The sequence below is a fragment of the Panthera tigris genome, chromosome B2 (genome assembly GCF_018350195.1).
Source record: "Panthera tigris isolate Pti1 chromosome B2, P.tigris_Pti1_mat1.1, whole genome shotgun sequence".
NCBI classification, from domain to species: domain Eukaryota; kingdom Metazoa; phylum Chordata; class Mammalia; order Carnivora; family Felidae; genus Panthera; species Panthera tigris.
This window is the reverse complement of record NC_056664.1, coordinates 121430116-121457909: the sequence shown is the minus strand read 5'-3', so window position 1 is coordinate 121457909 and position 27794 is coordinate 121430116. Positions and strand designations below refer to the sequence as shown.

The following is a 27794-nucleotide window of genomic DNA, read 5'->3' as shown; positions in this document are numbered from 1 at the left end:
TATTTCAGTAATTAATCTAATCTAATTGCTGAATTTGAATGGCAATCACTATTACAAGGCAATCACTATTAACCCATACATACCCTGTAATATGTATTAAGAGTTGAGAGAGAAAGAATCCTTTTTTACCCAATATGTCAGAGATACTCGACAGAAAAAAAAAATTCTGAAAATCAGCTAGAAATGCCAACCAAATTGCCTCACTGAACTCTCTGAAAAGCAAAGGAAGTTTCTCAGGGGCCCAAAGAGAAAAAAAAGTGAAACAAAATGGTAGGCAGGAACTACTCACAGGTAATCCTACACTAGAGGTATTTGCTGATTCCCTAAATGTAGTCCCACAGTGGATTGGCCTACCAAAACATAGAATATGAGCTCTTGTTCAGTGTGGGCATTAAGACCTTTGACTAAAACTGTGACCCTCAAGAGACTACACCAACAAAGGAAGACCAGGAGGCTGGTCTGGGCTAAAGTTTGAGTAGAAGAAAACTTTCCCTTCCAAATTATAAATATAGCCTCTCTTATGTGGGATTTGGGTTCAAATCAATATTAATCTGATTGGTTGTATATGGGGTATAATAAAATGAGAAAAGTCAAGAGTACTCCAAGGTGTTTGATGTTTAGCGTCAGTAACTAGAAAAAAAAAATGGAGTTACCATTACACAAAATGGAGAAAGCCTCAAGGGAGGCATTGATATTCAAGTGGTGATTAGGAGTTTAGTAAGCGTGACATGTGCATTAGACATCTAAGTGGAGATATTCAGTACGCAGTTGGATGTATGAGTCTGAAGTTCAGGAGAGAGGAATGGGCTAGGGAGACATGTGTGGAAGACTGTATGACCAGGGGACGATAGAGACTGGAAGAGATCCCCAAGTGAGTACATGTGGATAGAGAAAAGGTTCAAGAGGTTAGTTCTGGGATATTCCAATACCAAGAGGTTAAGGAAATAAACAAAAACTAGCAAAAGAGACCTAGAAAAGAGGAAAAGTAGGAAAATGTGCAATCACCAGTTAGCAAATGAAGCGAGAGAAGTTAATGAATTCAAAATAATACCAAACATATATAAAATACTGAGGAATAAATTTAGTGATAATGTGAGACTCTTATATGAAAGCTCTTTTAATTCAAAAAAACCATTATATTTGGCATTCTTATTATAATTGATAAGGAAACACTGGAATAAAACTGATAGAGTATGAAGCCATTAAAATGAATGTATAGATGCATGTTACTGACATTTAAAAAAAGTCTTCTAGGATGGTGATACATGGTAAAGACTAAACAAGGCATCAGGACAAAGTTGATAGTATGAAGTTTTTTGTTTTTTTTTTTTAAACTTAGTATATTTAGTATATACATGAAGGAAAGGAGTAAGGTATAAAAGACTATTACCAGTGATTATCATATGACAGGGTTTCAGTTTCTGCATTATAAATGTCTGGATGATTGTTTGAATTGTTACTATGAGTACACACAAACATTGTTAACAAGCTTAAAAATTTTAATGAAGTTTAGATGGCATATACAATAGTATGGAAATGAAAGTATAACATACTGTTAATTCAAAAAACAGAAATAAGCATATTATATACAATATGACCAAAATTAAAATATGCATGGAAAGCAGACTGAAAACAAAATTGCCTTAAAAAGCTAACTGGGATTCTCTTTAAGTAGTACAGAATATTTTTTCCTTTTTCTCTGTGGTTCTATGTCTTTCAAATTCTCTATGAGTTTTCCTACTTTTGTTTTGACTGCGTATTACAAAAATTTCCAAACACACAAAGAAAAAGTATAATAAAATACCAGGTACCTACCAGCCAGCTTCAATGACCATCAAAATTTAGGTATATATGTGTTATCTTTCCCTTACCTGTTTTTTTTTTTCTGGAATATTTTAAAGCAAATTTTAGACATCTTGTCATTCTATTCTATTGACTTAAGAACAGCTTATTCTTACATAACTACACTGTCATTATTTCCTTTATAAAGACATAAAAATTCCTTAATATCATCTCAAACTCAGCCCATACTGAAAAATCTCTGATTGCCTGAAACATCTTTATCTAGACAGTTTGTTCTGAATGAGAATCCAAACAGGTCCCATCTTTGCATTCCGTTGTACTTCCAGCACAATAACACCCGCAGTGTTACAGGCTGAATTTTTGCCCCCAAAATGCATCCGTTGAAATCCTAAACCCTAGCACTTCAGAATGTCACTATATTTAGACATAGGATTTTTAAAGAAGTAATTACACTGAAATTAGGTCATTAGGGTGGGCCCTAATCCAATATAACTGACATCCTTCTAAGAGAAGATTAGGACTCAGGTACAGAGGGAAGACTATGGGAAGACAAAAGGACGAGGTAGGAGAGAGTCCTCTGAAGAAACTAACCCTGCCTACATCTTGATCTTGGACTTCTAACCTCCAGAATTGTGAGGAAATAAATTTCTGTTGCTTAGGCCAACCAGTCTATGGTACTTTGTATGGTAGACCTAGCAATGCAGCACAGGCAGTAACGCCAACATCTCTTTTGATTGGTTAATGGATATTTTGTAGAGGGGATAAACATTTTGTCTATCAGCCATACTTAGGTCTTATTCAATAAATTTGCTATTTTATATTTATTTAAATGTTTTGAATACCCTAAATCTATTTCATGAATAGTTGGCCAATTTTATTATGAGCGCTACTACTCTTGATTGCTTGCCTCTCCTAGTACCAGTAGGTACTCAGTCTGGTACTCTGAGCTAAGGAGGGAAAGCAACATATCTGCTTTCTCCAGTTTGAATGGGGCTCATTTTTATATTTACTATATATTCAATTGCCTACTGGATATATCCCACTGAAACTATCTTTTCCTTTATACCTGCTCTTCCTGCCTTTCCACTGTTAATTAATTAGCCATTTTCCATCCAGTTACCTAAGCCAGAAATCTCAGTACCTTTACAACATTTTTTATTTTAAGATACTTTCAAACGTACAGAAAATATTGCAGGAATAGTACAAAGAACTTCTATCTTTGCCCAAATCTTCCAATTGTTGACATATTACATTTGCTTTATCCTTCTCTGTCTCTACACATACTCATATTTTACTTATATATACTTTTTTCTGAACCATTTGAGTAAGTTACAGATATGAAGCTTCATTCCTTTTAAATAATTCAGTGTGCATTTTCTAGAAACAAAGTATCTCCTATATTACCAGACTGTAGTCATCAAAATCAGGAAATTAACATTGTTAAAATACTATCTAGTCCACAGATCCCATTCAAATTTTGTCAATTGTCCCAATAATATCCTTACAGAAAAAGGATACAATACAGAATCTTATGTTCCACTTAGTTGTCATGCCTCTTCAGTCTCCTACAACCTGAAAAAGTTCTTTAGTTCTTTTGTCTTTCATGACCTTGACAAACTTTTGGATAGTAAAGACCTATGATTTTGTAAAATGTTCCTCAATTTGTGGTTGTCTGATCTTCCCTCACGATTAGATTCAGGTTGTACATTTTTGGCAGGAATATCACAAAAGTGTGTTCTAAGTGTCTTTACCAGGTGGCTTACAATGCTGATCTGTCCTATTACTGGGGATAGTAACGTTGGTCACCGGTGCCAGATTTCTGTACTGTCAAGTTCCTATTTTTCCCTTTGTAATTAGTATTTGGTCAGAAGATACTTTAAGACTATAATGTTCCTCTTAAAATTCTCACCCTCTGGTATTAGCATACATTGATGATTCTTGGCTGAATCAGTTTTTACTATAATAGTTGCCAAATGATGATATATCTACCTACATCATTCCTTCTACATTTATTAGTTGGCGATCAAAGATAGGAAAGGACGTTTCTTTATGCCCATTTAAAAATATTCATGTACTTATTTCAGTATAGACTCAAGTATTCCTATTTTATTCAGCAGATCATAATCTATTAATATTAAAGTGGTGCTCAGATTGCCCCAGATGTTGCTGATGGGGGGCTCCTTCAAGCTGGTTTCTGAGTCCCTTTCATATGTTCCATTATTCTGTAAAAACTCTTTAATTTCTGGTGTAAAAAAATTTTCCAGGCTCGTGTTATACTTCCCTTGCTCCTGTTCTGAATAAGCCATTTCCCCAAGAGGCTCTAGTTCCTTTAAATAGAGAATGGTGTTTAAAAACCAAGATCTAGGCACTATGTGCTCATTGCTTCTAAGGTATCATTGTTCCTTACGTCTCTTTAGCAGAGGGAGCTAGGGGAAAAAATAGCTAAGTGGATTCAAAGTATGGACAACATTTGGGGTGAGATGTGGGGGAGTAGGAGTTTACAAGAAGAGATTTTTCAGGGAGAGAAGACAATATGTGCAAGAATGGGGACATGAGAGTATGGATTGTTTTGCATGGTACACATGAATTCAATATTGCTGAAACGTAACATTGAAAGAAGGCAATGAGAGAGGAAACTAGTCAGGCAAACAGAGTGTCTTATAGTTTAAGTTAAGCGACTACATTTTATCCTCCAGATAGTCCTTGAAGAATTTTCAGGACAGTGGCATTATCACAATTATAATTTTAGTGAGATCATTCTGGTAGCAGTATGGAGGATGGCGATCTGGAATCAAAACTGGAATCAGGGGACTGGTAAAGACGCCATCCCACAATAATCTCAGTGAGAAGTGATGAAGGCTGGCACAAAGCAGTGGGAGTCAGGATGGATAGGCTATACACTGGGAGTGTTAAAAAAGCAGAGAGGACATAATTTGGTGTAAGAGGCATTTAGGATGCTCTGCAGGTATTTGGAAAACTGGGAGGATAGTGGTGGTTGAAACCAAGATAGAAATCCAGAAAGGGTAATAGATTTTATTTACTTATTTATTTATTGGTGTTTATTTATTTTGAGAGAGACAGAGACGAATACGAGTGGGTGAGGGCAGAGAGAGAGGGAGACAGAATCTGAAGCAGGCTGCAGGCTCCAAGCTGTCAGCACAGAGCCTGATGTGGGCCTTGAACTCAAGAGCTGCGAGATCATGACCTGAGCCATAGTCGGAAGCTCAACCAACTGAGCCACCTAGGCGCCCCGAGGGTAATAGGTTTTCAATAGAAAGTTGAACAGTTCATTTTGAGATGCCTCAGATGGGAATTTTTTTCACTGCCTTCTCACAGCATTTGGGAGAAACAAATATGTGCTTTGTAAAGTGTGGTGGTTCTAATATAAATGGAAAAGCTGGCCTCCAAAGAAATATGCATAACACTCTCACTTTACAAACTAAGCAACAGGTTATAGCATAGAGCATGACTACAAACTGCAAAAAATTCAAGAGCTGGGGAGGGGCCTGACTAGTATTTTTCCATCCCTGGTGACTCGGAGCTAAAAATGGCGCCTCTGGCAGAAATTAGAAAGTGGGAGGGGGCACTTGGCGTGGAAAAAGAGGAGGGTTTTCTTTTTGTTCTGCTTTAAACACATGGCGACATAACACCGCGCCAGACGAATCATGGAAATTTGTTTCCTTAATATCTGGTCTGTAGCACAATTCTATTCTCCACGCTTAAAAGGATGTTTCATTTTGTGGGCGCGATCGCTAGGGCGGTGACGTGCCTGTTGCTTTCCTTCATTCACGCTTCTCGCCTTGGAGGGCTCCACGACTGCCTCCCTGTCTATCCCTGCCCCCTCTCGTTTTGCTCCAGCGATGGCTACGGTTTTGAGGGACAAAACGCTTTTTCAGGCGTGACGACCGAATGGGTTCAGACCCTTCCCTGGGCCCCTTAGGGCTTCTCGGCCGGGCATTTCTTTCTCTTCGAAGGGCCGCGGCCTCGCGCTTTCCGCACGGGCACGAGGAGTCCGGCGCGCGATCACCGGAGCGCGTGCCCGGCCGTAGTCTGAAGGCCCGCGGGCCGGCGCGCGCGCGCACCGCCTCCACAGGCGCCGCATTGCAGCAGCTCGGGGCCCCGGCGTAGGCGGCGCGGGGGCGGGGCCGCGGACCGGAGTCTAAGTTGGGCAGCGGTCCAGTCCCGGAGCTCGGGCCGCATCGGTTGTCGTGGGAACGGCGGCGTAGGCAGGCGCTGACGTCAGCAGGCGGCGCGCGGCCCGCACTGCGGCACCTAGTCGGCTCTCTGAGCCGGAGTGGCTGGCTGGTTGCTGGGTGGCTGCGGGGGCGTCCCGTGACTGCCCCGCCCCGCCCCGCCCGGCGCGGTAGGCAGCTTCGCACCGTCCCAGTGTCCGCCCGGGGGGAACGGGCCGTCGGCCGCTCTGAGCTCAGTTCTCTGTGAGTACGCTGCAGGCCTGCTGGTGGCGGGAGCCCGGGCCGGGCCCTGGGCCTGCCTCGGCCTTCTCCGGGGGCCGCGACTCGGGGGACTGCTTGAGTCCGAGAGCGCGGGGGCGGCACTGCGCCACCGCAGGCTGACCCGCCAAGTGCCGCGGAGCCTCGGGATGTAGTTTCTGATGAATACCTCTAAGTACTTTCCCGTTCCCTTCCCTGGGCTCCCATCCCGGGCCCGCCCAGTGTGGTGTCCTGATCCAGCGTGGAGGGAATACAATCTTTGGCTTTCCTACTCCGGATTCTGGCTTAAAAGCATTTAAGTCAGATGCGCACTAAGGATGTTTATTTCCTTTTAGGGTGTCTGTTTCCTTTTAGGGTGTCAGCTTGGTGCTGAGTCTCAAACCGGTGAAATGCCTTAATTACATCTAGAAAAGGTGATCAGTGTGTTACGTTTATAAGAAAAGGGTCGTTTTGATATATATGCGAAAAGTACACTCTTTAGAATCGCTACCAATGGTTGTGCTGCATTTCAGCATTACTGTGAGAACATCTACTCACTGGGGTATATGGCTTTCACGTTTTGAGAAAAGGATGCTAACAATTTTCTCACCTGTTGCTTTAACTATTGCTGTTACTGATTGGGCTTTCAGGAGGAAGATTGCTCGTTGTGAGAACTCTGGGAAGTTTTTAAAAAATATCTGAAAAATCCAAATACCAAACGTTTTTTAAAACGGTACTTGGTTTATTTGTTTATCTTGTTTATTTATTTAGGCTATCTTCATTTATTAGTTGAATTATGCATACAGGGTTTTTTTTTGGATTCTTTTTTTTTTCCTGTGCTATGAAATTCAGTTAAAGGGTAAATTATTCAAGCCTCTGCTTCTTCTCCCCATGGTTTTTACACATGTATTGGCCAATAATCAGATGTTTAGAGAAAAGGAAATATGAGATGAAATGTACTGCATCTCGTATATAAATAGCAAAATTTAGTATTTCTTAGCAGCTCCTATAAAGGGATTTGTGAGGGAGAAGCTTTAAAATAATGGTATATATGAGGGCCAGAGATACCATTTTAAATTTGTCCCTTAATTTTTTCCAGTGATGTTACTAATCAAATATCAGTCATTCATTCAAACACATTAATGTTTGGAGGTGATTATTTCTGTTATATATATGCTATATTAAGTAATATTAGTGTCTATGCAACTATACATTGTACTACTGATAGTAAATAATGTGAACTTGTAATTCACTTGATGTATTTTATTTATGGCACAATTACTTTTAGTACTATAATAATAGACATAATTTTATTGAGCACCTACAATGTGTCAGCCACTGTGCTGATCACTTTGCTTTTCACTATTTCCTTTTCTCCTTACAATAAAGTAGGTGTCATTTTAATTTCCTGGGTCATAGAACGTTTTACCAAGGTGGAAATAAAGGGATGAGGTAGAGAGGGAGGTATAAAGCTCAAAGCACTGTGGGATCACAGAGAAGTATTTAACTGCCCCTTTAGGTTAGAGAGCTCCCAGAAAAGATACCATTTGCATTTAGTGTTAAAGGATAGTTAGGAAGTTTCCTAGACAAAAGAAGAAGGTCATTTCTTAGGAGAGAGAGGTGTACATGTAATGGTACAAAGGCAAGAAGGAGTTTGGCATGATTGAAGGCTTGTAAGTAGTTGCACATGGCTAGAGTTCAAAATGTGTATGGAAATGTGGCTGGAGAAAGAGAGGTTTAAAAAAAAAAAAAAGGGCAGGGAGTCATCTTATAAGTAGCCTTGAACCCCGGTGGTAAGGACTTACTATTTTTTCCAGTGGGTGATTGGAATCTAGTGAAGAGATTTAAAAAAAAATTTTGTAATGTTTATTTTTTTTTAGAGAGAGACAGCACGAGTGGGGAAGGGGCAGAGAGAGAGGGAGACACAGAATCTGAAGCAGGCTCCAGGCTCTGAACTGTCAGCACAGATGCGGGGCCGAACTCACGAACCACGAGACCATGACCTGAGCTGAAGTTGGAGGCTCAACTGAGTGAGCCACCTAGGTGCCTCAGAATCTAGTGAAGATATTTAAACAGAAATGATGCCATCATATTTGTAGTTTAGAAAATTCCTCTGCTTGCGACGTGGAGGATGACTTATTTATTTATTTTTAAAAGGATAGGGTGATGGAAACATGGAAACAATCTTAAGAAAAAAAAGTAAAAACTTTCCACAGTCTTTTTGTCTCTCAAAGCTACTGCCTCATGTCACTGCCTTTGGGGGTGGGAGAAGACAGTTGGAAGCAGAATTATAGAAATAATTATCCACACGTTTCTATAGGTCTCACCTTCCATTCATCCCTCCACCTATGGCTGCCGGATTTCTGCCCATTCACAAACATTTTTGCAAACACGTGACTTCCAGACTGCAGATCCCGTGGACACTCTTCACAACCTGCTCAAATCTTCAGCCTGGCTCTCCTTGCTGGATTACTATATTCTGTTGCCTACCAAACAATCTGATTATACATACACAAACACAGATTTATATATACAGTGCTAATAGCTGTCATTTTCAAAGGGCTTGCCGTGTTCTAGGCATTGTGCTAAGTATTTTACATGCATATTCTTATTTCATTTTTACAAAAACCTTGTGAGTAATTTACAGTTATGATTCCCTTTCGAACGATTAGGAAGTTGAGGTCCAGAGATTAATTTACTGGCAGGTGGAACTGGGATTTGAATCCAGGGATCTGACAGTGGAGCCAGTGTTTGTAGCTGGTTAGTGCCCCAGCTCAACATGCCCCACCAAGCTCACCTGAGTGTTGTCCCGGTAGGAAATATCTGTTACAATCGTAACAGATGTTTATTAGTGCTTTTTTTTAAGGCATTGTTCTAAATCATCTAACCCTTACAACTACCTTTTGAATGTGCACCTTTAGATTGATTTTACAGATGAGGAAACAAACACCTAAGGTCACAATTAATTGTTTGTAAGACTAATCCCAAGACTTGGGTTTTAAAGTTCTCCGTTATGCTTGTACTGTATTCCAGTTAATAATACTACTAGCCTAATCATTCTACTTGCAGAAGCACGAGAATCATCCTTTACTCTTTGTCCTGCCTCTTCAGTCGTTTTTATTTTATCTTTCTGAAATGTCTAAAATACCATAAATTTTTTAAGGGAAAACAGGTTAAGCTGAATATAAGTAAGCCTTTTCTTAATGACTCAAAGTCATATATATAGTTCAGCTGTTTTCCTACGTATTGAATGACCAGGGAATATATAAATATTAGGTTCTTATTTGCTTTATGTTTCAGTTACTGATGCACTTGCCTTTGCGTCTTCTCTTTTTTCTAACTTAGGGTAGATTGGAAAGTGGATGACCAAACTTACTAGATCTGTATCTACTAGAAAGAGTACATTCGGGCTCCCATCAGTAAAGTGTAAGAGTCTTTACTGTGTGGATTTAGTGACATCTATTTTGTCTGTGTACCAGATAGTTGTTATATTTAAACTGCATAATTAGGTGTATGTGTGTAGTCATTGTTTCCTTTTTAGCGTTTCTTCTCAGACTTTTCTGTCCAGAATACCCTTAATATTAGAGGAACATGAATGTGGATCCCCAGGGATCTGGAGCCTCAACCAATAATTGCTGAGCCAATTCAAATTACATTTTTCTCTCTTTTTTTTTCCTTTAACAGTCTTCCACTTTATTCTTAAAAATGTGTGAATATTGTGCTGTAAGGTGGAAATTAATATGTTTTGGACACATACCTCCATCTTTGGAAATGCAGGAATATGTATACTGAGTTTATCCCTGGTTTTGATATGTAATAATACACACCCAGGTTTTTATTTGAGGAGAATGATATGAATGCTTGTGCTTAACCTTCTCTATTGTTGCAACATTTTCAGTGGCGGGTACAAAAAGGTTTAAATTCATTTTCTGTTAATATGGTACCCACAGTCATACTTTACCAATACAATAGTGTGTGCTCTTGGGAAAGTCCATTCTGGGGTGGAGTTTGGCTTCTTAAAAGTACATTGAAAAGCATATTTTTTACTTACAACACTTTTACTAAAAGTGCATTTATATACAAAGTATATATTTACTGGTTTCAAGATTCTTTTTAAATTTTTTGTTTCAAACATATAAATATTTTACCCAAATACGATCTAGTTTTCTTTACCTTTTTTCAGACCCTAAACTGATTTGAATGTATTTAAGTCATTTGCATAAGATTAAAGTAAGAGAAGAGAACTTAGCCTTATTGGTATAAATCTTATGAGGTAGTAGATAAATCATGACATAATCTTGTATGAAGAATGTTTTGTAATTTTTATTTGCAAATTCCGTATTACAAGTAAATTCTCGTTGTTTTGACAGGATGCTTATCGAGTCAGGGCTTTCCGTTACAACTTGGTGCTCTCCATATAGCTGAGATATGCCCACTGGTAAGACTTTTATGAAATTTATATATGCAATACATGTTATTTATTTATTTATAAGTTGGGATTATTTAAAGCGATTCTTTAACCAATTAATGAATAAAGTCAATGTCATTAACCAATATTATATTTAGATATAGTTTGGTTTTCAATTTCTATCTAATGTTAATACGTTTTAAGGTTAGTATGTATTCAATGGATGGCATTTTGGGACTCCACTGGACAAGGTAGATAATCATTACAACATATGGTTGGTTTTTATTTATTGTCATTAAAATGGGCATTTTACTCTAGAGAGAGTATCAGCAAACTTTTTCCTAAAGGACAAGCTAGTAAATATTTTAGGTTTATTCTCTGCTATAGCTACTCACCTCTGCCACTGAAGCATGAAAGCATCCATAAGAATTCTTGACAGAGTGGCCAGCTGTGTTTCAATAAAACTTTATGTATAAAAATAGGTGACCTACCTGCAAGCCGTAATTTGCGAATACCTGCTCTGGGGCGATCATTCATTCATTCAGCATTTATTCAGCATTAAAACATATTTATTGATTACTCTGTGCTAGATCTCATGCTAGTACTAGGGACGGTAGTTAAAAACTACGTAGTTTAGGGGCCCCTGGGTGACTCAGTCGGTTAAGTATCCGACTCTTGATTTCAGCTCAGGTCATGATCTCACAGTTCATGAGATTGAACCCTGAGTTGGGACCAACATTGGGACCAGTGTCGGGCACAGCACTGGGCTCTGCTGACCATGCAGAGCCTGCTTGGGATTCTCTCTCTCCCTCTCTCTCCCTCTCTCTCCCTCTCTCTCCCTCTCTCTCCCTCTCTCTCCCTCTCTCTCCCTCTCTCTCCCTCTCTCTCCCTCTCTCTCCACCCCTCCTCAGCTCACATGTGCTCTCCCTCTCTTTCTCTCAAAATAAATAAGTATAAAAAAAGTTGCATATTATAGTAAGAAAGAGACAATACATTTACGTGTTTAGATATACAAATAATTATACAATTTCAAGCTGGATTAAGTGCTGTGAAGGAAAAGAACAGTCTGTTCTGTGAGGAACAGTGAAATTTAGATGAGGTCATCAGGAAATGTTCTTCTTTAGAGGGGACATTTAAACAGGCAGCTGCACCAGGTAGCTGAGAAGTTAGAGGAAGCTTGCACCAGGTGGAAGCAGCTTCACAAGGGAAGGCGCTTATTCTGGCGGAGGAATGAGAAGGGCAGTATGGTGAGAACATAGGGATCTAAGGGGCTGTTTCTCTTGATTTGAAGCTATAGAGGTTGACAAGCCAAGAAGTGAGAACCCTGGAGGGCACGCGAACTTACTGTGTCCTGAGTGAAGTGGGGAACTCGCACACAGAGTCCTAAAGCAGAGTCCTAAAGTCCTAAAGTCCTAAACCTTTACATTTTAAAGGAAGAAACAACTTGCAACTTTTAGTGTTTGTCGAATTATTGACTAGGCAAGTGTTAACCATTTTCAGATAAATGATCTTTGACATAGGATTATTCTGATTTTACAGAAAACGAAGATGAAGTTTAGAGTTAAGTAACTTGGTTAAGACCACATAACTAACAGTGGTAGGTGTTACTGTGCATCATAAATAGAAAGTTAACTGAGTAAAGGAAACTTTTAGACGGAGTAACAGGTGAGGGATACAGGTGAGTGTGGTGACACCATAGCCAAAAGAAAAGTTTTTTAAGAAGAAAAGACTGGTCACTTCTTCTAAGGTAGCTAAAGAACTCAAGCAGTTGTCTAAAGACTGTGTTCTTTAACATAATAATAATGCAGATATGTGCTATAGTAATATTGTTCAGAAAATGATGAGTCTTTATCATTTGTAGTGGAGAGTGAAGCCAAACTGAAAACCAGAGTTCGCTTTGAGGAATTGCTTAAGACCCACCATGATGTTATACATGAACGAAAAAAACTGAAGAAAAAAACTGGCATATCTGGAGAAAAAATTGTAGTGAGTAATCAGTTATTTGGTAATGATGACTTATATTCTGCATGAAATTATGACTCTCATATTAAAACTCTGAGGAAATTTGGAAATTAAAAACAGTAAAGCTATGTCATGGTCAATAACGTGTGGTAAAATAAAGTTTACAGTAAAATCCACATCACTCTTGGGGTACTGAGTTCAGTCTTGAGTGCTATCCTATGAGAATAACGTAGACAGAGTGATGAGAGATTGGGCACATCAGGTGCCCACACATATTACACATTTTTAAAGAAAATGAAGATTTTTAACCCAGCATTGTGAAGGACTTAGGGAGTAATTATCTTACTTCAGCTATTCAGTGGCTTATCTAGACTTACCCAGTCTAGATAATTTGATTCTACCCAGCAGAAGCAAGAGGAATCAGTGGAACCTTAAGACCGTAATTATCCTTTTGTACTTGAGGTGCACTTTCAAATGATAGAATTTTTTTGGCAGTACGTTTGAAGAGATTAAAAATGCAGAACTCAAATAGTACTAAACAAATCAACAAATGACTGCAACCTGATTCCAGGGTATTATAAAGTGTCTGTAATAGTATCCACAATTAATGTAATAGTCACTCTTTAAACCTGTCTAGCTACTTCACTCCCACCTTTTATTCCTTTGACCATAATCTGTTTTGTGCACGAGCACACACACACACACACACACACAAATAACTTCATGCATGTTCTGGTAAATTGGTATATAGTGTTTCTTTGGCAGGAGTTTTAGAAGTTATATATATAACCTGTATTTTGTAGCAAATTTTACCCTATTCTGAATTTTGTCATGTGCTCTCTTCATTCTAATATTCTCTTTGGCAGTTATCAGTGTAATAGTATATATTCTCAAGTGAAGCAAAAGTAAGTACTGACATTGGCCAGAATCAGCTGCACACACATACGGGGTTCATAGTACACCTGCGTAGTACTGCACATCAGTTTAGAACTACTGACAGAATGGGGCAGGTTATGTCTCCCGTAGTGGATGCTGCCCTTAGATAGAACGTGCTTCTTCTGGTGGTACCAGTATGTAGTTTGGTAGGGAACAGAGGCATGTGGAGGATGGAACATTGCTTATTGGGATATGCCCTTTCCTTGAGCAAGTTGGTATGTACTCAAAAAAAGCAGAAAGAACCCTGGAAACAACTGAGGATATTTTTATGGACTTAGTCAAAGTGAAACCTCATATTTTCTCTCACTATTAGAACTGGGCTTTGTGAGTATGAACCAAATGCTGTTTAGGCCTGGAATGCTCAGTTAAGTGGACAGCCAGAAAATGGGCAGAAGGTACATCCATTTACCTATGGTCCAGTTTAGATATTGGGAACACACAAGTGTGAGGTGACTAAACATGACCTACCCAGCCTCTTTTAGTTCATAGGAGGCCATTTAAAATCTCTCTCTCTCTCTCTCTCTCTCTCTCTCTCTTTTTTTTTTTTTTTCAGAGATGAGTATACTAGGAAAAAATACTCAGGAAGAGATTGTTCAGCTCAAAAGAAGGGGGGATATTCCTGGAGGACTTAGAGGGAAACAAAATGTTTTTGAAATGATTTTTTTTTAGGAGTAGAGGAAGAATATCTGCTTCTATTTACTAGATAGCAGTGCTTTTCTATCTTTCAAGCACTTCTAAACATTTTATGCATATCCACTCATTTTTTTTTTAATTTTTTTTTTAACGTTTTATTTATTTTTGAGACAGAGAGAGACAGAGCATGAACGGGGGAGGGGCAGGGAGAGAGGGAGACACAGAATCGGAAGCAGGCTCCAGGCTCTGAGCCATCAGCCCAGAGCCCAACGCGGGGCTCGAACTCACGGACCGCGAGATCGTGACCTGAGCTGAAGTCGGACGCTTAACCGACTGAGCCACCCAGGCGCCCCATCCACTCATTTTTAATACAAACAACAAAATGATGTGGTTTATATCCATTTATAAATGAGGAAACTAGATCACAGAGGTTGAATAATTTGCCTAAATTTGCACAGTTAGTGGTAGAACCAGACAGAATTCACAGTCTTAACAGTCTGGCTGTGGAACCTCCTCTCCTAACCACAACCCAGTAGGATCTCTTTCACTAAGGTGCGAAGAGATGGGACCTCTTCACAACAAAAACAAGGAGTCTCGTGTACAGAGCAGGCTGACATGGGAAGGGAAGCTGGCTGAAATAAGAAAATGAAGCAAGGAAAAGGCTGTAATAATTTGTAATAATGGCAGATTCACCTTATTTTTCAGCAATCTATTAGGCCCTGTGATGAGAATTTTCCAAATGCTGTTTCTGATTCTCATGTTAATCATGGAACATAGGTATTGAGGCTCTTACTTTGCACATGAGAGATTTTATAGACATGACAGATTTTATGGACATCTGAACAGAAAAACCACTCAACAAAGGTGTTAAGTGGTTTGCCAGGGCCATATAACCAAAAGTAGAATAAGTGAGACTGAAAACCACCACCTCCCATGTTCTTTCTTTAGTTGTTTTTTTTTTAACTATATCTTAAGCCCAAAATAGTAGAATTGGTACCAATGAAAAATGTAGTTAGTGATGTGGAAGATAAATTTGAAGCATTCTTCCATGAGAAGAAGGGGCTAAAACACTTAAAATGAAAGAAATAAGTAGTGAGGACATATAGAACTATTGGTCCTACAAATAAACGTTCCTGGACATTTAATTTTTAAATTTTTTATTCCAGAGAGAGAGGGAGAGCATGTGTGTGAGCGTGAACAGGAGAGAGAGGCAGAGGGCGAGAGAGAATCTTAAGCAGGCTCCATGCTAAGCATGGAGCCTGATGTGGGACTCAATCCCATGACCCTGGGATCATGACCTGAGCAGAAATCAACAGCCAGATGCTCAACCAACTGAGCCACCCAGGCGACTCTAAACTTCCTATTTTTAAAAGTAGACTCTAAAATAGATGTTTTAAATGACAGGCATTTGACTTACAACATTGACAGATCAAAAACAATGACATAAAGTTTAAAAATAAAAATTTGCAGGGACGCCTGGGTGGCTCAGTCAGTTGAGTGTCTGACTGCATGGCCTCTAACCAGATCGATTAAGAAAAAGGGAAAACACAAGTTACCAATTAGGACTGTAAGAGGGTATTCACTGTAGATGTTACAGACCTGAAAAGAATAACATAATATTTCAAATAATTTTATGACAATAAATTTAGCAGTTTAGATGAAATGCATAAATTACTTCAAGGACACAGACTACCAAAGCTGACTCAAAGAGGCATAGATAACTTGTATATTGAACACCTTTAAAAAATGAAATCTGTGGTTAAAAACCTGCCCATAAAGAAAACTACCTACTTTTCTCAGGTGTCCACATTGGTAAATTTTACCAAACATTTGAGGAGAAGTAATAATGATTCTGTACACACTGTTACAGACTATACAAAATGAGCAACTGTTTCTCTACTCTTTGGGCAGGCAATCATTAATTATCCTGATACACAAAGACATTACAAGAAAACTATACCAGTATCCCTTTTGAACATAGAGCAGACATACTCCATAAAATATCAGAAAACCAATCTTAAGTTATATGGAAAGGATAATACCCCATGACCAGATATAGTTTGTCTCAAGAATACATCATTAACTCAGTATTAGAAAAATCAGTCAGTATAATTCATCACATTAAAAGATTAAATAAAAAACAATATGATTGTATGTATAAATGCAGTAAAAGGATTTGACGGAATTCATCACCCGTTCTGTTAACTCTTAAACAAAAAGAATAGAGAATTTCCTTAACTTAATAAGGGGAATCTATAAAAACCTATAGCTGACATCATACTTAAAAGTAAAACATTGAAGGCTTTTACCCTAAGTTTGAGCTTATGTCACCATGAGTATCCATGATTGTTCTGGTGACCCTGACCAATGCAATAATGCTATTTTAAAAGATGGCATAAAGATTGAAAAGGGAGTAAAAGTGTCTCTGTTTACAGGTGACAAAAACCTACAAAAAGTGCTACTAACTAGAACTATTAAGTGGGTTTATCAGAATATAAGGTCAAAGTTGGGGCGCCTGAGTGGCTTGGTTAAGCATCTGACTTCAGCTCAGATCATGATCTGACAGTTCATGAGTTCGAGCCCCACATCAGGCTCTGTGCTGACAGCTCAGAGCCTGGAGCCTGCTTCCAGTTCTGTGTCTCCCTCTCTCTCTGCCCCTCTCCTACTCACACTCTCTCTGTCTCTCAAAAATAAATACTAAAATAAATTTATCAAAAACTGTACAAGGTGTGTTATATCCTGATAACCCCCAAACTGCTAAAAACAAAGGTCAAATAGATACTCGTGTTCATGCATCAGAAGAATCATTGTTGTCAAATAATAACTGACAGAATATTATTATCCACTCTCTGAAAGTTGATTTATTGATTCAATTCAATTTTATCAAAATGCCAGTAGGTGTTTTTTTTTTTTTTTAAGAATTGAAAAACTAATTTTAAAATTTACTTGTAAATTTAAGCAGTGGACTTAGAATAGCTAAAAACGATTTTTAAAAAGAAGAACAAAGTTGAAAGAATTTGACTGTCTGATTCAAAGCTCATTGTAAAGCTGTAGTAACCAAGACAACCTGTTATTGTCATAAAGATAGACCTATGATTCAGTGCAACAGTATAGAGTCTAGAAGTAGACCCAAATGTGTATGGTTAATTGATTCTTGACAAAATTGCCAAGGTGTGCCAGAATTGCCAAGGAGTGAGAAAGATAACCTTTTCAAAAACTGGTGCTGGAACATATCTCCATATACAGTGTTATAAACTATGATCATATCATGTTCAGAAATTAAATAGAAGTGGAGCAAAGACAGCATAAGAGCTAAAATTACATATGTTATAGAAGAAACAGGATAAAACCATTGTAACCTTGAGTTATGAATAGATTTTCTCAGCATACAAAAGCATGAACATAAAAGAAAAAAATATGAATCGGGTTTGTGAAAATTCAAGACATTGCTAAGAAAATGAAAACATATGCTATAGATGGAGAAAAGTATTTTCAACATACTGATAAATTATGTGTAGAATATTTCAAAACTCTTAGAACTCAATGATTTGAAAATAACCCAATGAAAATGGGCAAAAAAATTTTAACACTTAATCAAAGAAGAGATCACGTGTAAAGATTTTCAATACCATTGCTAATTAGGGAAATACAATTTAAAACAGTAATGATAGGGTACTCTGCTGACAGTGCAGAGCCTGCTTGGGATTCTCTCTTTCCCTCTCTCCTTGCCCCTCCCCTGCTTGCGCACTCTCTGTCAAAAAACAAACAAACAAACAAACAAAAAACTTAAAATGTAAAACAATACTGAAATTCCATTACACACATATTTAAATAGCTAAAAAACAAAAATTGACAACGGTAAATGCTGATAAGGCCATTATGGAAATGGAACTCTTATGCATTTGAAACTACAAAATGTTACAGCCACTTTGGGAAGCAGTTTGGCAAGTTATTTAAGAAGTTAAACATCTAGGGGTGGCTGGGTGGCTCAGTTGGTTAAGCATCTGACTTTGGATCAGGTCATAATCTCACAGTTCATGAGATCAAGCCCCGAGTAGGGCTCTGTGCTTGTCAGAGCCTGGAGACTGCTTCGAATTCTGTGTCTCCCTCTCTCTCTGCCCCTCCCCCCTCAAAAATAAACATTAAAAAAAAAAAGTTAAACATCTACTTACTCTATAGCACAGTAATTCTTGGGTGCTTATACAAGAGAAACAAAAAACATGTAACAGTGCAAAACTGGAAATAACTCAAATGTACATTAATTAGTATATAGAGAAACAAAATATAGTATAGATCCATGCAATGAAATACTGCTGAGCAGTTAAAGGAATAAACTACTACAAATGCAACAACATGAATGAATTGCAAAGCTTTATGCTGAGTGAAGGAAACCAGTCACAAAAAGCTATATACTGTAAGATTCCATGTATGTATGGTGACAATTGTACCTACCTGAAGCATGCTCATGTCCCTCTCTCTGTTCACCTGCTTGTCCTCTGGGTGAAAGTCACCATCTAACACAAATGGAGGTGGGGGACAGAGCTGTCCTTCCCAGCTCCTCAGTTGGTCATCCTCAGGTTTAATCCCCTCCTTCTGCTGATGTTACTTGATTCAGGGCTTATGTGGCTTCTCCAGAATCACCCTTCCACGGAGAAGTCTTTTCCTGCGGGTTGTGGTTTTTGTCCGCTAATTTCCTCAAAGACCTAATCCTTTCTATTTTTTATCCTTGGGAAATTTCTCAGAATATTTATTCTATTACTAGTAACATTTCTTTTTGATTTCTAGCCCTTTTCTAGTAAAAATATCTCTTATTTTAAGTAATTTTAATTAGAAAGATATATAGGCATGTATTTAGTCTGTCATTTGATTTAACTTGATAATATTTAATATTTAGCAGGATTTTCAGTGATGTATTTGAATCAGTTGTAGGGTGATTCTAGAGCTATAGACTTCTGACTTTAGAATGTAATTATGAAGCAAGATAAATGACCTGTGTTTTCTGTAGGGGGAATCTGAATTGCTTTAACTCTGTGCCTCTTTTAGCAATTTCTCAAATACTTTATAATTAAAGTATGCATCATTCTGCCAAAGAGAAAAAAAACATTTGAGGTTTGAGCAATTTATTCACTTCTGAAAAGTCATTAACTACTTTTTCTCCCTGTTAATTACCTCATTTATCTGAAGTTACTCTCAGAAATTACTAATTGAATGCTGAGAGAATAAACTAGGATAGTGCTAATGAGATGGTCTAGAATGGTATCAGTGTGTCCAAGTGAAAAATGAAATAACTTTCCCAAGATTACACATTGAACAACGATCATTGTGCTTTCTCTTTACATTACTGAACTGTGGTCGGCTGAAACTTTGTTATTGTGTCTTCTTTTCCCAGCTTGACGCTGTTAGAAGCAGTCTTCAGAAAAGTAAAGAAACTAAAAGTGATGATGTAAGTGCCAGTAACACTAATAACCCAGAGAAGATCATGCCAGTCCCTAAAAGCAAACTACGGAATCTCCAGTCAGCCCCTGAAAATCCAGATGATGTCAGTGCAGAGGAAGACAAGCAAGGAAAGGCGAGTAAAAAGGTAAAAACAGCACTCCAGGTGACTGCACAAGGAATGGAACCGGCAACTCCCAGGAAGAAGGTGGATTCTGTGCATCGGAAAGCACAAACCAGGTCACAGCCAGGTGTTGCTCGTCAGAAAAGCGAGAAGGCAGGTGAAGAAAGAGAAAATAAGAATTTAGATGAGGAAGAAGAGCTGATGCAAGCATACCAACTTCAAGTAGCTGAAGAAATGGCAAAGGAGATTAAGAAGAAAATAAGAAAGAAACTCAAAGAGCAGCTGACTTACTTTCCTTCAGATACTTCACTGCATGATGGCAAATTGAACAGTGAGAAAAAAGATACTACATTACATGATGGCAAATTGAACAGTGAGAAAAAAGATACCTCATTGCATGATGGCAAATTGAACAGTGAAAAAAAAGTAAAGAAAAAGAAGAAAGTTCCAATCTCATCTAAAGCTGAGTCAAGGTACTTTGCATTGATAAATATGAAAGGTCCTCTTTAAAAAGCACTAGTGTTCTCAGCTTTTGAGTAATATCTGCAGTTATACTAAGGAAATTCTTAACCTTTCATGTGAACCCGTTGCCAGTACAATAATAACAGTTATGCTTTCCATAGCACCTTAGTATATGCTCAGTGCTTTGTAAGAATTAACTCCTTTATTCCTTGTGACAACCCTATGAGGAATAGTAATACTATCATCCTGTTTTCCAGATGAGGAAACTTGAAAGGGTGAAGTCACAGAACCAGTAGGAAGTTTAGCCAAAACCTTACCAGTCTTGTTCTGGAGTCTCTGACCCTTAACTACTTATCTATATCAGCTTATTTAATAACAGAAACCCAACTTCTCCCTCATTTTTGAGTTATGAATGCCTGTTCAGATATATGAATGTAGTGGTTTTTTCGTTATCATACAAGTAACATTTGCTTATTGTAGAGCATACCGACATAAAGAAGAAGCTAAAAGTAGTCCAGCCATCCAGAGGTAATCATTATAAGAAATTTTGTATTCTAGTTTTTTTTCCTGTATATGATACTTACACATATGTGTTTGCATGTACAGTGTGAGTTTCTGTGATCATACTTGTATTCTTATGTCTCTCTTTGGGGAAGACAAGATAAAAAATGTCTTTTAACTAATTACCTTCATTTTCTATAATCCACATTTACATAATCAACTTGAGGTGAGAACATTCTATATTTGATTATTCCCTGGCATTCAGGGACAGTTTGCCTTAGTGTCCTCACCTAAACATAATTCCCCTCTTACCAAAAGCTAGACAACCAGTGGTAACAAAGGGAAGGCAAATAGATTTGCTACATGAACACGTTACTATATGTATTGGTTATCTGTTGCTACATTAAAAAGCTACTCTAGGGGCTCCTGGGTGGCTCAGTCGGTTAAGCGTTTGACTTAGGCTCAGGTCATGATCTCATGGCTCATTAGTTTAAGCCCCGCTTTGGGCTCTGTGTTGACAGCTCAGAGCCTGGAGCCTGCTTTGGATTCTCTCTCTCTCTCTCTCTCTCTCTCTCTCTCTCTCTCTCTCTCTCTCTGCCCCTCCCCCGCTCATGCTTGTGTGTGCTCTCTCTCTCTCCCAAGGATAAACATTTAAAAAATTAAAAGAAAAAGCTACTCTAGAAGTTAGCAAAACAGCACTTACTGTCTCAAGTTTCTTTGGATCAAGAACCTGAGCCTAGCTTGACTGGGTGCCTCTGACTCAGGGTCTCTCATAGGCCACAATTAGGACGTCAGCTGGGGCTGCACTCATCTTAACGCTTGGCTGGGGGAACATGTGCCAGGTGACATCGTTGTTGGAAGGCTTGCGATATCCGTTTTTAAGTTTACTCGTGTGGTGCTTGGCAGGTCTCAGGTCCTGACTGACTTTTGGCCAGAGATATCAGTTCCTTGCCACATGGACCTCTCCATATGAGCTACTTGGAAAGGGAGATGGAGAGAAGTCATAGTCTTTGTGAAACCTGATTATGGTGTGGAAGTGACATCTATTACTTTTGTCCTATTTCGTCTATTAGAAGTGGGTCACTAGATTCAGCCCACAGTCAAGGGAAGGGGATTAGACAAAGATACTAATGGCAAGAGGTGAGGATCGAGAGCCAACTTAGAGCCTACCTGCCACAGTATACCACAAACCTTTCTTACAACTACCATGTCTGTTATGAACTGGTAAGCCATACTCACTATTAAATATTAGTTCATGAATTTTAAATAAAACCATGGGTTACATGACTGGCATGCAAAAGATAGCTCTCTTTAAATAAAAATACATGTATTTGGTGATGTGATAAAATGGCATGGCCTTCTGGAGTGATAGGCAGTTTTGAAATATTTTCCTAATCTTTTTATTTCTCAACGTGTTTTTTAAAAATATGACTATATATATTGCAGTCAGTTTTTTATTACTTAGATGCAGATTTTTTACTTGATAAATTACAAACTTTAATAGGCTGGTTTTTCTCCACAACTCAGTATGCTTTTAGGCTGCTACCCCTTACCATTTATTAGTTCATGTGATGCAGAACTTTAAAATTATTAATTTTAATAATAGCCTTCTGAAAATGTAGTGGCACACCAGCCACTGGAAAACACAAGCAATTAATCATTACCTAGAAGTCAAAAGTTGGGTATTTGAAGCCTCTTGAAAGCAGAACAAACTTAAAACATTTTTTTTTGTTTTTAAATAATTTAAAAATTCCTTCATTAGTCGTTTACTTGGCAACAGGGTGAGGATCCTTTCAACAGTCAGTGGAAAAACAGAGCCCCTTGTCGGGCTCTGTGCTGACAGCTCGGAGCCTGGATCCTGCTTCGGATTCTGTGTCTCCCTCTCTCTCTGCCCCTCCACTACTCCTACTTTGTCTCTCCTTCTCAAAAATAAACATTTTAAAAATTAAAAAAAAAAAAGAAAGATCTATTGCTCATAAGCATACAAATTCATTTTTTTTCTGGGAGTTTACAGCTTAAGTTTAATTTGGCTCATGGGTATGTAACTCATTACCAAATATGAAATATTACCCATTGATACCTAATTTGACAGTTCACCATTTTAGTGCATAATAAAATATATGTATCCCCTTAGCAGGAAATAATACTGATTTTAGGATTATCCTTGACTCTGTTCATTGTTCACTTTGCTGCACCATTAAGAAGAAAGTGAAGAATGCATTTGTAACAGCTTGTACTTGGGTTGTATTTGCAGTACATTAACCATCTCTGATGACACAGTTGAAGGTGAACAAAAGAAGAAATCTCCAGTTAGAACAGTTACTTCAGATTCTCATCAAGATGGTAAAATAAGCTCAATGGAAGAAAATGGAGAAGACAGCATGCAAGAGAACACAAAATCCAAACCAAAAAAAAAGAAAAAGAAGGCCAGATCAGGTTTGTTATCCAAATTAAGTGAAAAAATGTGTGCCTTGATAAAAAGAATTTGATTCTAAAACTTTGAGTCCTTAAAACTAAAGAATATCTGGTTCCAAAGACTATAATTGAAAAAAATCCAATATAACATACAGTCGACCCTTGAACAACATGGGTTTGAACTGTGCAGGCTCATTTAAACAGATTTTTTTCGATAAGTACAGTACTGTAAATGTATTTTCTTTTCCTTGTGATTTCCTTGTAACATTTTCTTTTCTCTGTCTTTATTGTAATAAGAGTATATATATTCTTGCCAAATATGTGCAACATGTGAAATACATGTTAATCGACTATTTATGTTATCATTAAGGCTTCTGGTCACCAATAGGCCATTAGTAAAGTTTTGGGGGGTCAGAGGTTAAACACAGGTTTGCAACTGCACAAGAGGTTGGCACCCCAACCCTGGCATTGTTCAAGAGGTAACTGTATTTGGCACTTGTTCTTGGGTTCATCTATATTAAAACATTGATTTATTTGTAACTGTGGGTCTCTGTGATGAGTTAATATTACTTGAGTCACCTCTAATTCTTAATTTAATTGAACCCTAGAATGACATTAACTTTGTAGTTCACTTTTGTGGCACAGAAGATTTCTTCTTTATACCATTGAGTTTTAGAACCCCTAAATAATCAAGACTCGTAGTTATTAAGAGCTGTAAATGGTCACAGCCAATAAACATTTCAGATGTTAAGGCTGTATCCCTCCGTCAAACACTGTTGTCTTCCCATGTCCTCAGCCTAATTCAGCTTCTGTTCTTTCTTCCCACTTTTCCTTTCCCCCCACTTTCTATTTTTCTCTTTACTCATTTCTTTCCTCTTATTTTTTTTTACTTGTTACTGCCTTTTTCCTACCTCTTATTTTTTTTTTTCCTTTTCAATTTCCATTTTATTGGCCAAAAAATGGGACCAAAATAGGCAATTTTTAAAAAATTTAATGTTTATTTTAGAGAGAGAGAGAGCAGGGGAACAGAGAGGGGACAGGGGATCTGAAGTGGGCTCTGCACTGACAGCAGGGAGCCCAACGTTGGGCTCCCTCTCAAGAACTGTGAGATCATGAAGATCTGAGCCCAAGTTGTATGCTCAACCTACTGAGCCACCCAAGTGCCCTCCAGAATAGGCAACTTTAGAATTTATGGTAGTTATTCATTGGATATGCAATTGATGATGCTTTGTGGTTCCCGTTACTACATTTTTAAAATGTTTGTTGCAGTGTGGTATACATATAGAAAAGTGTGCAGGTGTCGGGGACACTACTTAGTGAATTTTCACCAACTGAATGTGCCTATAAAATCATCATCCAAATCAAGAAACAACATCATTAGCACCCAGAAATCCCTTAAATACTCCTCCCGTTCATTGCCCTTCAGGAGTACACATCATCTTGACATGTAACACAGTTTATTTTTGTCAATTTTTCTACTTTAAATAGAATCAGAAATACCATGCTCTTTGTGTCTGGCTTCTTTCACTCAAAATTATTTTTGTGAGATTTATACTGTTGTTGCCCGTAGTGGAGCTTCTTCATTATCAGTTCTGCTTTTGCACCGTATATGTATCCACTGGGTGAATGTACCACAGTAATTTACCTGTTGTACTGATGGACATTTGAGTTGTTTCTAGTTTTAGGTGAGTACAGATAAAGCTATAATATTCTAGTCACATCTTCTGTCTGGGGAGCATAGATACACATTTTTCTTGGCCATCTTCTTAGGAGAGAGTCACTGTGTCATAGGTTGTGTATATTTTTCACTTTAATAAATATTTGCCATCTTCCAGAGCTGGTTTAGTATTGATGATACTAGCAATATTTGAGAGCTCCCAGTGCTTCACATCTTCACTAACATAGTGTCAGTATTTTAAAATTGTAGGCATTCTTAATATATAGTGATATTTCGTTTTTACTTTAAACTTTTGTAACTAGTGAAGTTGAACAACTTCTTCATGTTTATTGTCTACTTGGATTTCTTTATTTGTGAATTTGTTGAAGTCTTCTATGTGTGTTTTTTAAGAAATGGAATTGTCTGCCTTCTCTAATGTGAGAATATTTCATGTAGCTAGATGACAGTCTTTTCTCAGATAGGAACACGTATGTACATACACACGTGCATAGTGCAGCTATCTTCCCACTCTGACTTTTACTCTTCTATTACCGGTATTTTTTGAAAAGCAGAATTTGAAAATTTGATATAGCCCTATTTATCCACTTTGTTCCTTTGATGGCAAGTGCTTTCTGAGATTTGAGAAATATTTCCCAAGTCCTGAAGATGTTTTTGTATACATTATTTTCTGAAAGTTTTTTGTTTGCTTTTCGCATTTAGCTCTACAGTTCATCTGGAATTAATTTATTCTTGTGTACGGTGAGAGGTAGTGGTTAAGACCCGTTTTTTTCCCGTGTGAATGTATAATTGACCTAGTACCATTTATGGAAGAGAGCATTTTTTCCCCCTGTATTGCAGTGTCACCTTTATCATCAATAACATGACTATGTGAATGGATCAGTTTCCATTCTGTTACATTAGACTGTTTGTACCAATACAACTATGACTTAATTACCGTACCTTTATGATAGATCTTGCTGTTTAGTTGTGTAATTACTCCAGTAGTTTTTCTTCTTCAGCATTACCTGGGCTATTCTTGGCCCTTTGAATCCGGATGAATTTTAGAAGCACCTTCTCAATTCTCCCTCTTTTTTCCCCCACACCCACCATTATTTTGATCCAGAATTGAAAGATGTTTATAGTTTAACAACTTTCTAGATCGATTTGACATCTTTACCAAGTATTAATTCTTGCCACTTATGAAATTGGTATGCCCCTCCATTTATTTACATCTCCAGTTTATCTTGGTAATATTGTAAGTTTCGGGAGAGTCTGTCTTTAGATTTATTCCTAGGTATTTGATGTTTCTTAATGCTGCCATAAATGACATTGTTTTTTAAATTTTTTCTGTTTGCTGCTGGTTGTGTGTGTGTGTGTGTGTGTGTGTGTGTGTGTGTGTGTATACATGCTTCTAAATCTATGTAGATAGAAATAGAATTGATTTTTTAAAAATTAGCATTGTATCCAGTGGTTCTGCTAAATTAATTTAATTACTTCTACGACTGTATCCATAGCTTATTTTGAATTTTCTACATACACAGTCAATATCTTCTGTTAATAATGATTATTTCATTGCACTTTTTTTAGTCCTTGTATCTTACTCCTTTTTCTTGCCTTGATACGCTGGCTAGGACTTCCATTATAGTGTTAAATAGTAAGTGAAAATACCAGGTACCCTTTTCTTGTTTATCAGCCTTGGGGAAAAGCTTCCGTTAATTAATTCACCACTGAGTGTGGTGTTTGCTGTAGGTTTTTTTGTAAATACCCTGTATCAAGTTTATGAGTTATCTTCTATTCTAATTGGCTAATAGTTTTTTAAAATCATGAATAGATAGGGGCGCTTGGGTGGCTCAGTTGGTTAAGCGTCCAACTTCGGCTCAGGTCATGATCTCGCGGTCCGTGAGTTCGAGCCCCGCATTGGGCTCTGCTGACAGCTCAGAGCCTGGAGCCTGTTTTGGATTCTGTGTCTCCCTCTCTCTCTGACCCTCCCCGGTTCATGCTCTGTCTCTGTCTGTCTCAAAAATAAATAAACATTTAAAAAAAATTTAAATCATGAATAGATACTGAATTTTATCAGGTGCTTTTTCTGTATCTCTCAACTTGATCATATAAATTTTCACCATTTTTTTCTATTAATGTGATTAATTGTTATTTGAATATTAAGTCATCTGTGTGTTCCTGGAAGAGGTCCTCTTTCTCTACTTTTTAATCTGTTACTGGATTTGAATAACTGATACTTTGTTTAGGATTTTTGTATCTGGGGTCCTGAGAGAGAATGGTTTGTACTTTTCCTTTCTTGAAATACTGAGAGTTTTTGATACCAAGGTTTTGGTGATCTCAAAAATAGTTGGGAAATGTTTCATCTTTTTCACTTCTCTAGAAATATTTGTATTAATTGGTGTTTTTCCTTCCATAAATGTTTGGAGAATTTACTAATGAAGTCTTTTTGGTCAAGTTTTCTTTGTGGGAAGAATTTTACATCTGATGTAGTTTCTTTAATAAATATCACTCTTCATATTTTCTATTTCTTCTGTCAGGTTTGAGAGACTGTATTTCTTGAGAATTTTGTCTATTTAATCCAAATTTTCAAATTTTCTATGTCTACAGCGTCTGAAAGGGTGTCCCTTGATCTTGGTAATTCATTTTCTCGTGATATCTTAATAAGTCTCAGGATTTTCAAAGAATCACCCTTTAGCTTTGAATTTTATCTGTCGTACATTTGTGTACTATTTTGATTATTTTATTTATATTAGTTTTTTCATTCTGCTTTTATTTGCTATTTATTTCTAGCTTTGTAAGATAGATTTTAATAAGATTTCAGTCTTTGTGTGTATTTAAGACCTTAACTTTTCATCGAAGTATTACTTTAGTTGTATCCCACAAATTTTTGATGTATCTTCATTATCATTCAATAAAGACATTTTCTGATTTCCTTTTTAATTTCTCTTTCGATCGCCAGTTTTAGAAGTATATTGTCTAAGTCTCAGGCAGCAGGTTATCTTCTAGTTATCTTGTTTTCGTTTCTATCTG

At 37.6% G+C, this 27794-nt stretch overlaps 1 protein-coding gene across 8 annotated transcripts in view; it reads left to right on the top strand.

Annotated features, from left to right (window-relative positions):
• The first annotated feature begins 6066 nt into the window (after positions 1 to 6066).
• Positions 6067 to 27794, top strand: part of AHI1 (Abelson helper integration site 1) — a 204110-nt gene continuing 182382 nt past the window's right edge. For 3 of the 8 annotated variants that reach the window (XM_042987189.1, XM_042987190.1, XM_042987186.1), the window contains exons 1-6: positions 6068 to 6239; positions 10604 to 10671; positions 12503 to 12627; positions 19562 to 20202; positions 20672 to 20719; positions 22947 to 23128. In XM_042987189.1, the coding sequence (XP_042843123.1) occupies positions 10662 to 10671; positions 12503 to 12627; positions 19562 to 20202; positions 20672 to 20719; positions 22947 to 23128 (1006 nt within the window). In that variant the 5' untranslated portion in view covers positions 6068 to 6239; positions 10604 to 10661. Of the gene's footprint in view, positions 6240 to 6571; positions 6668 to 9640; positions 9660 to 10603; positions 10672 to 12502; positions 12628 to 19561; positions 20203 to 20671; positions 20720 to 22946; positions 23129 to 27794 lie in introns of those variants that run through there. The other 5 variants (XR_006217876.1, XM_042987192.1, XM_042987187.1 and 2 more) reach the window with 4 other exon arrangements.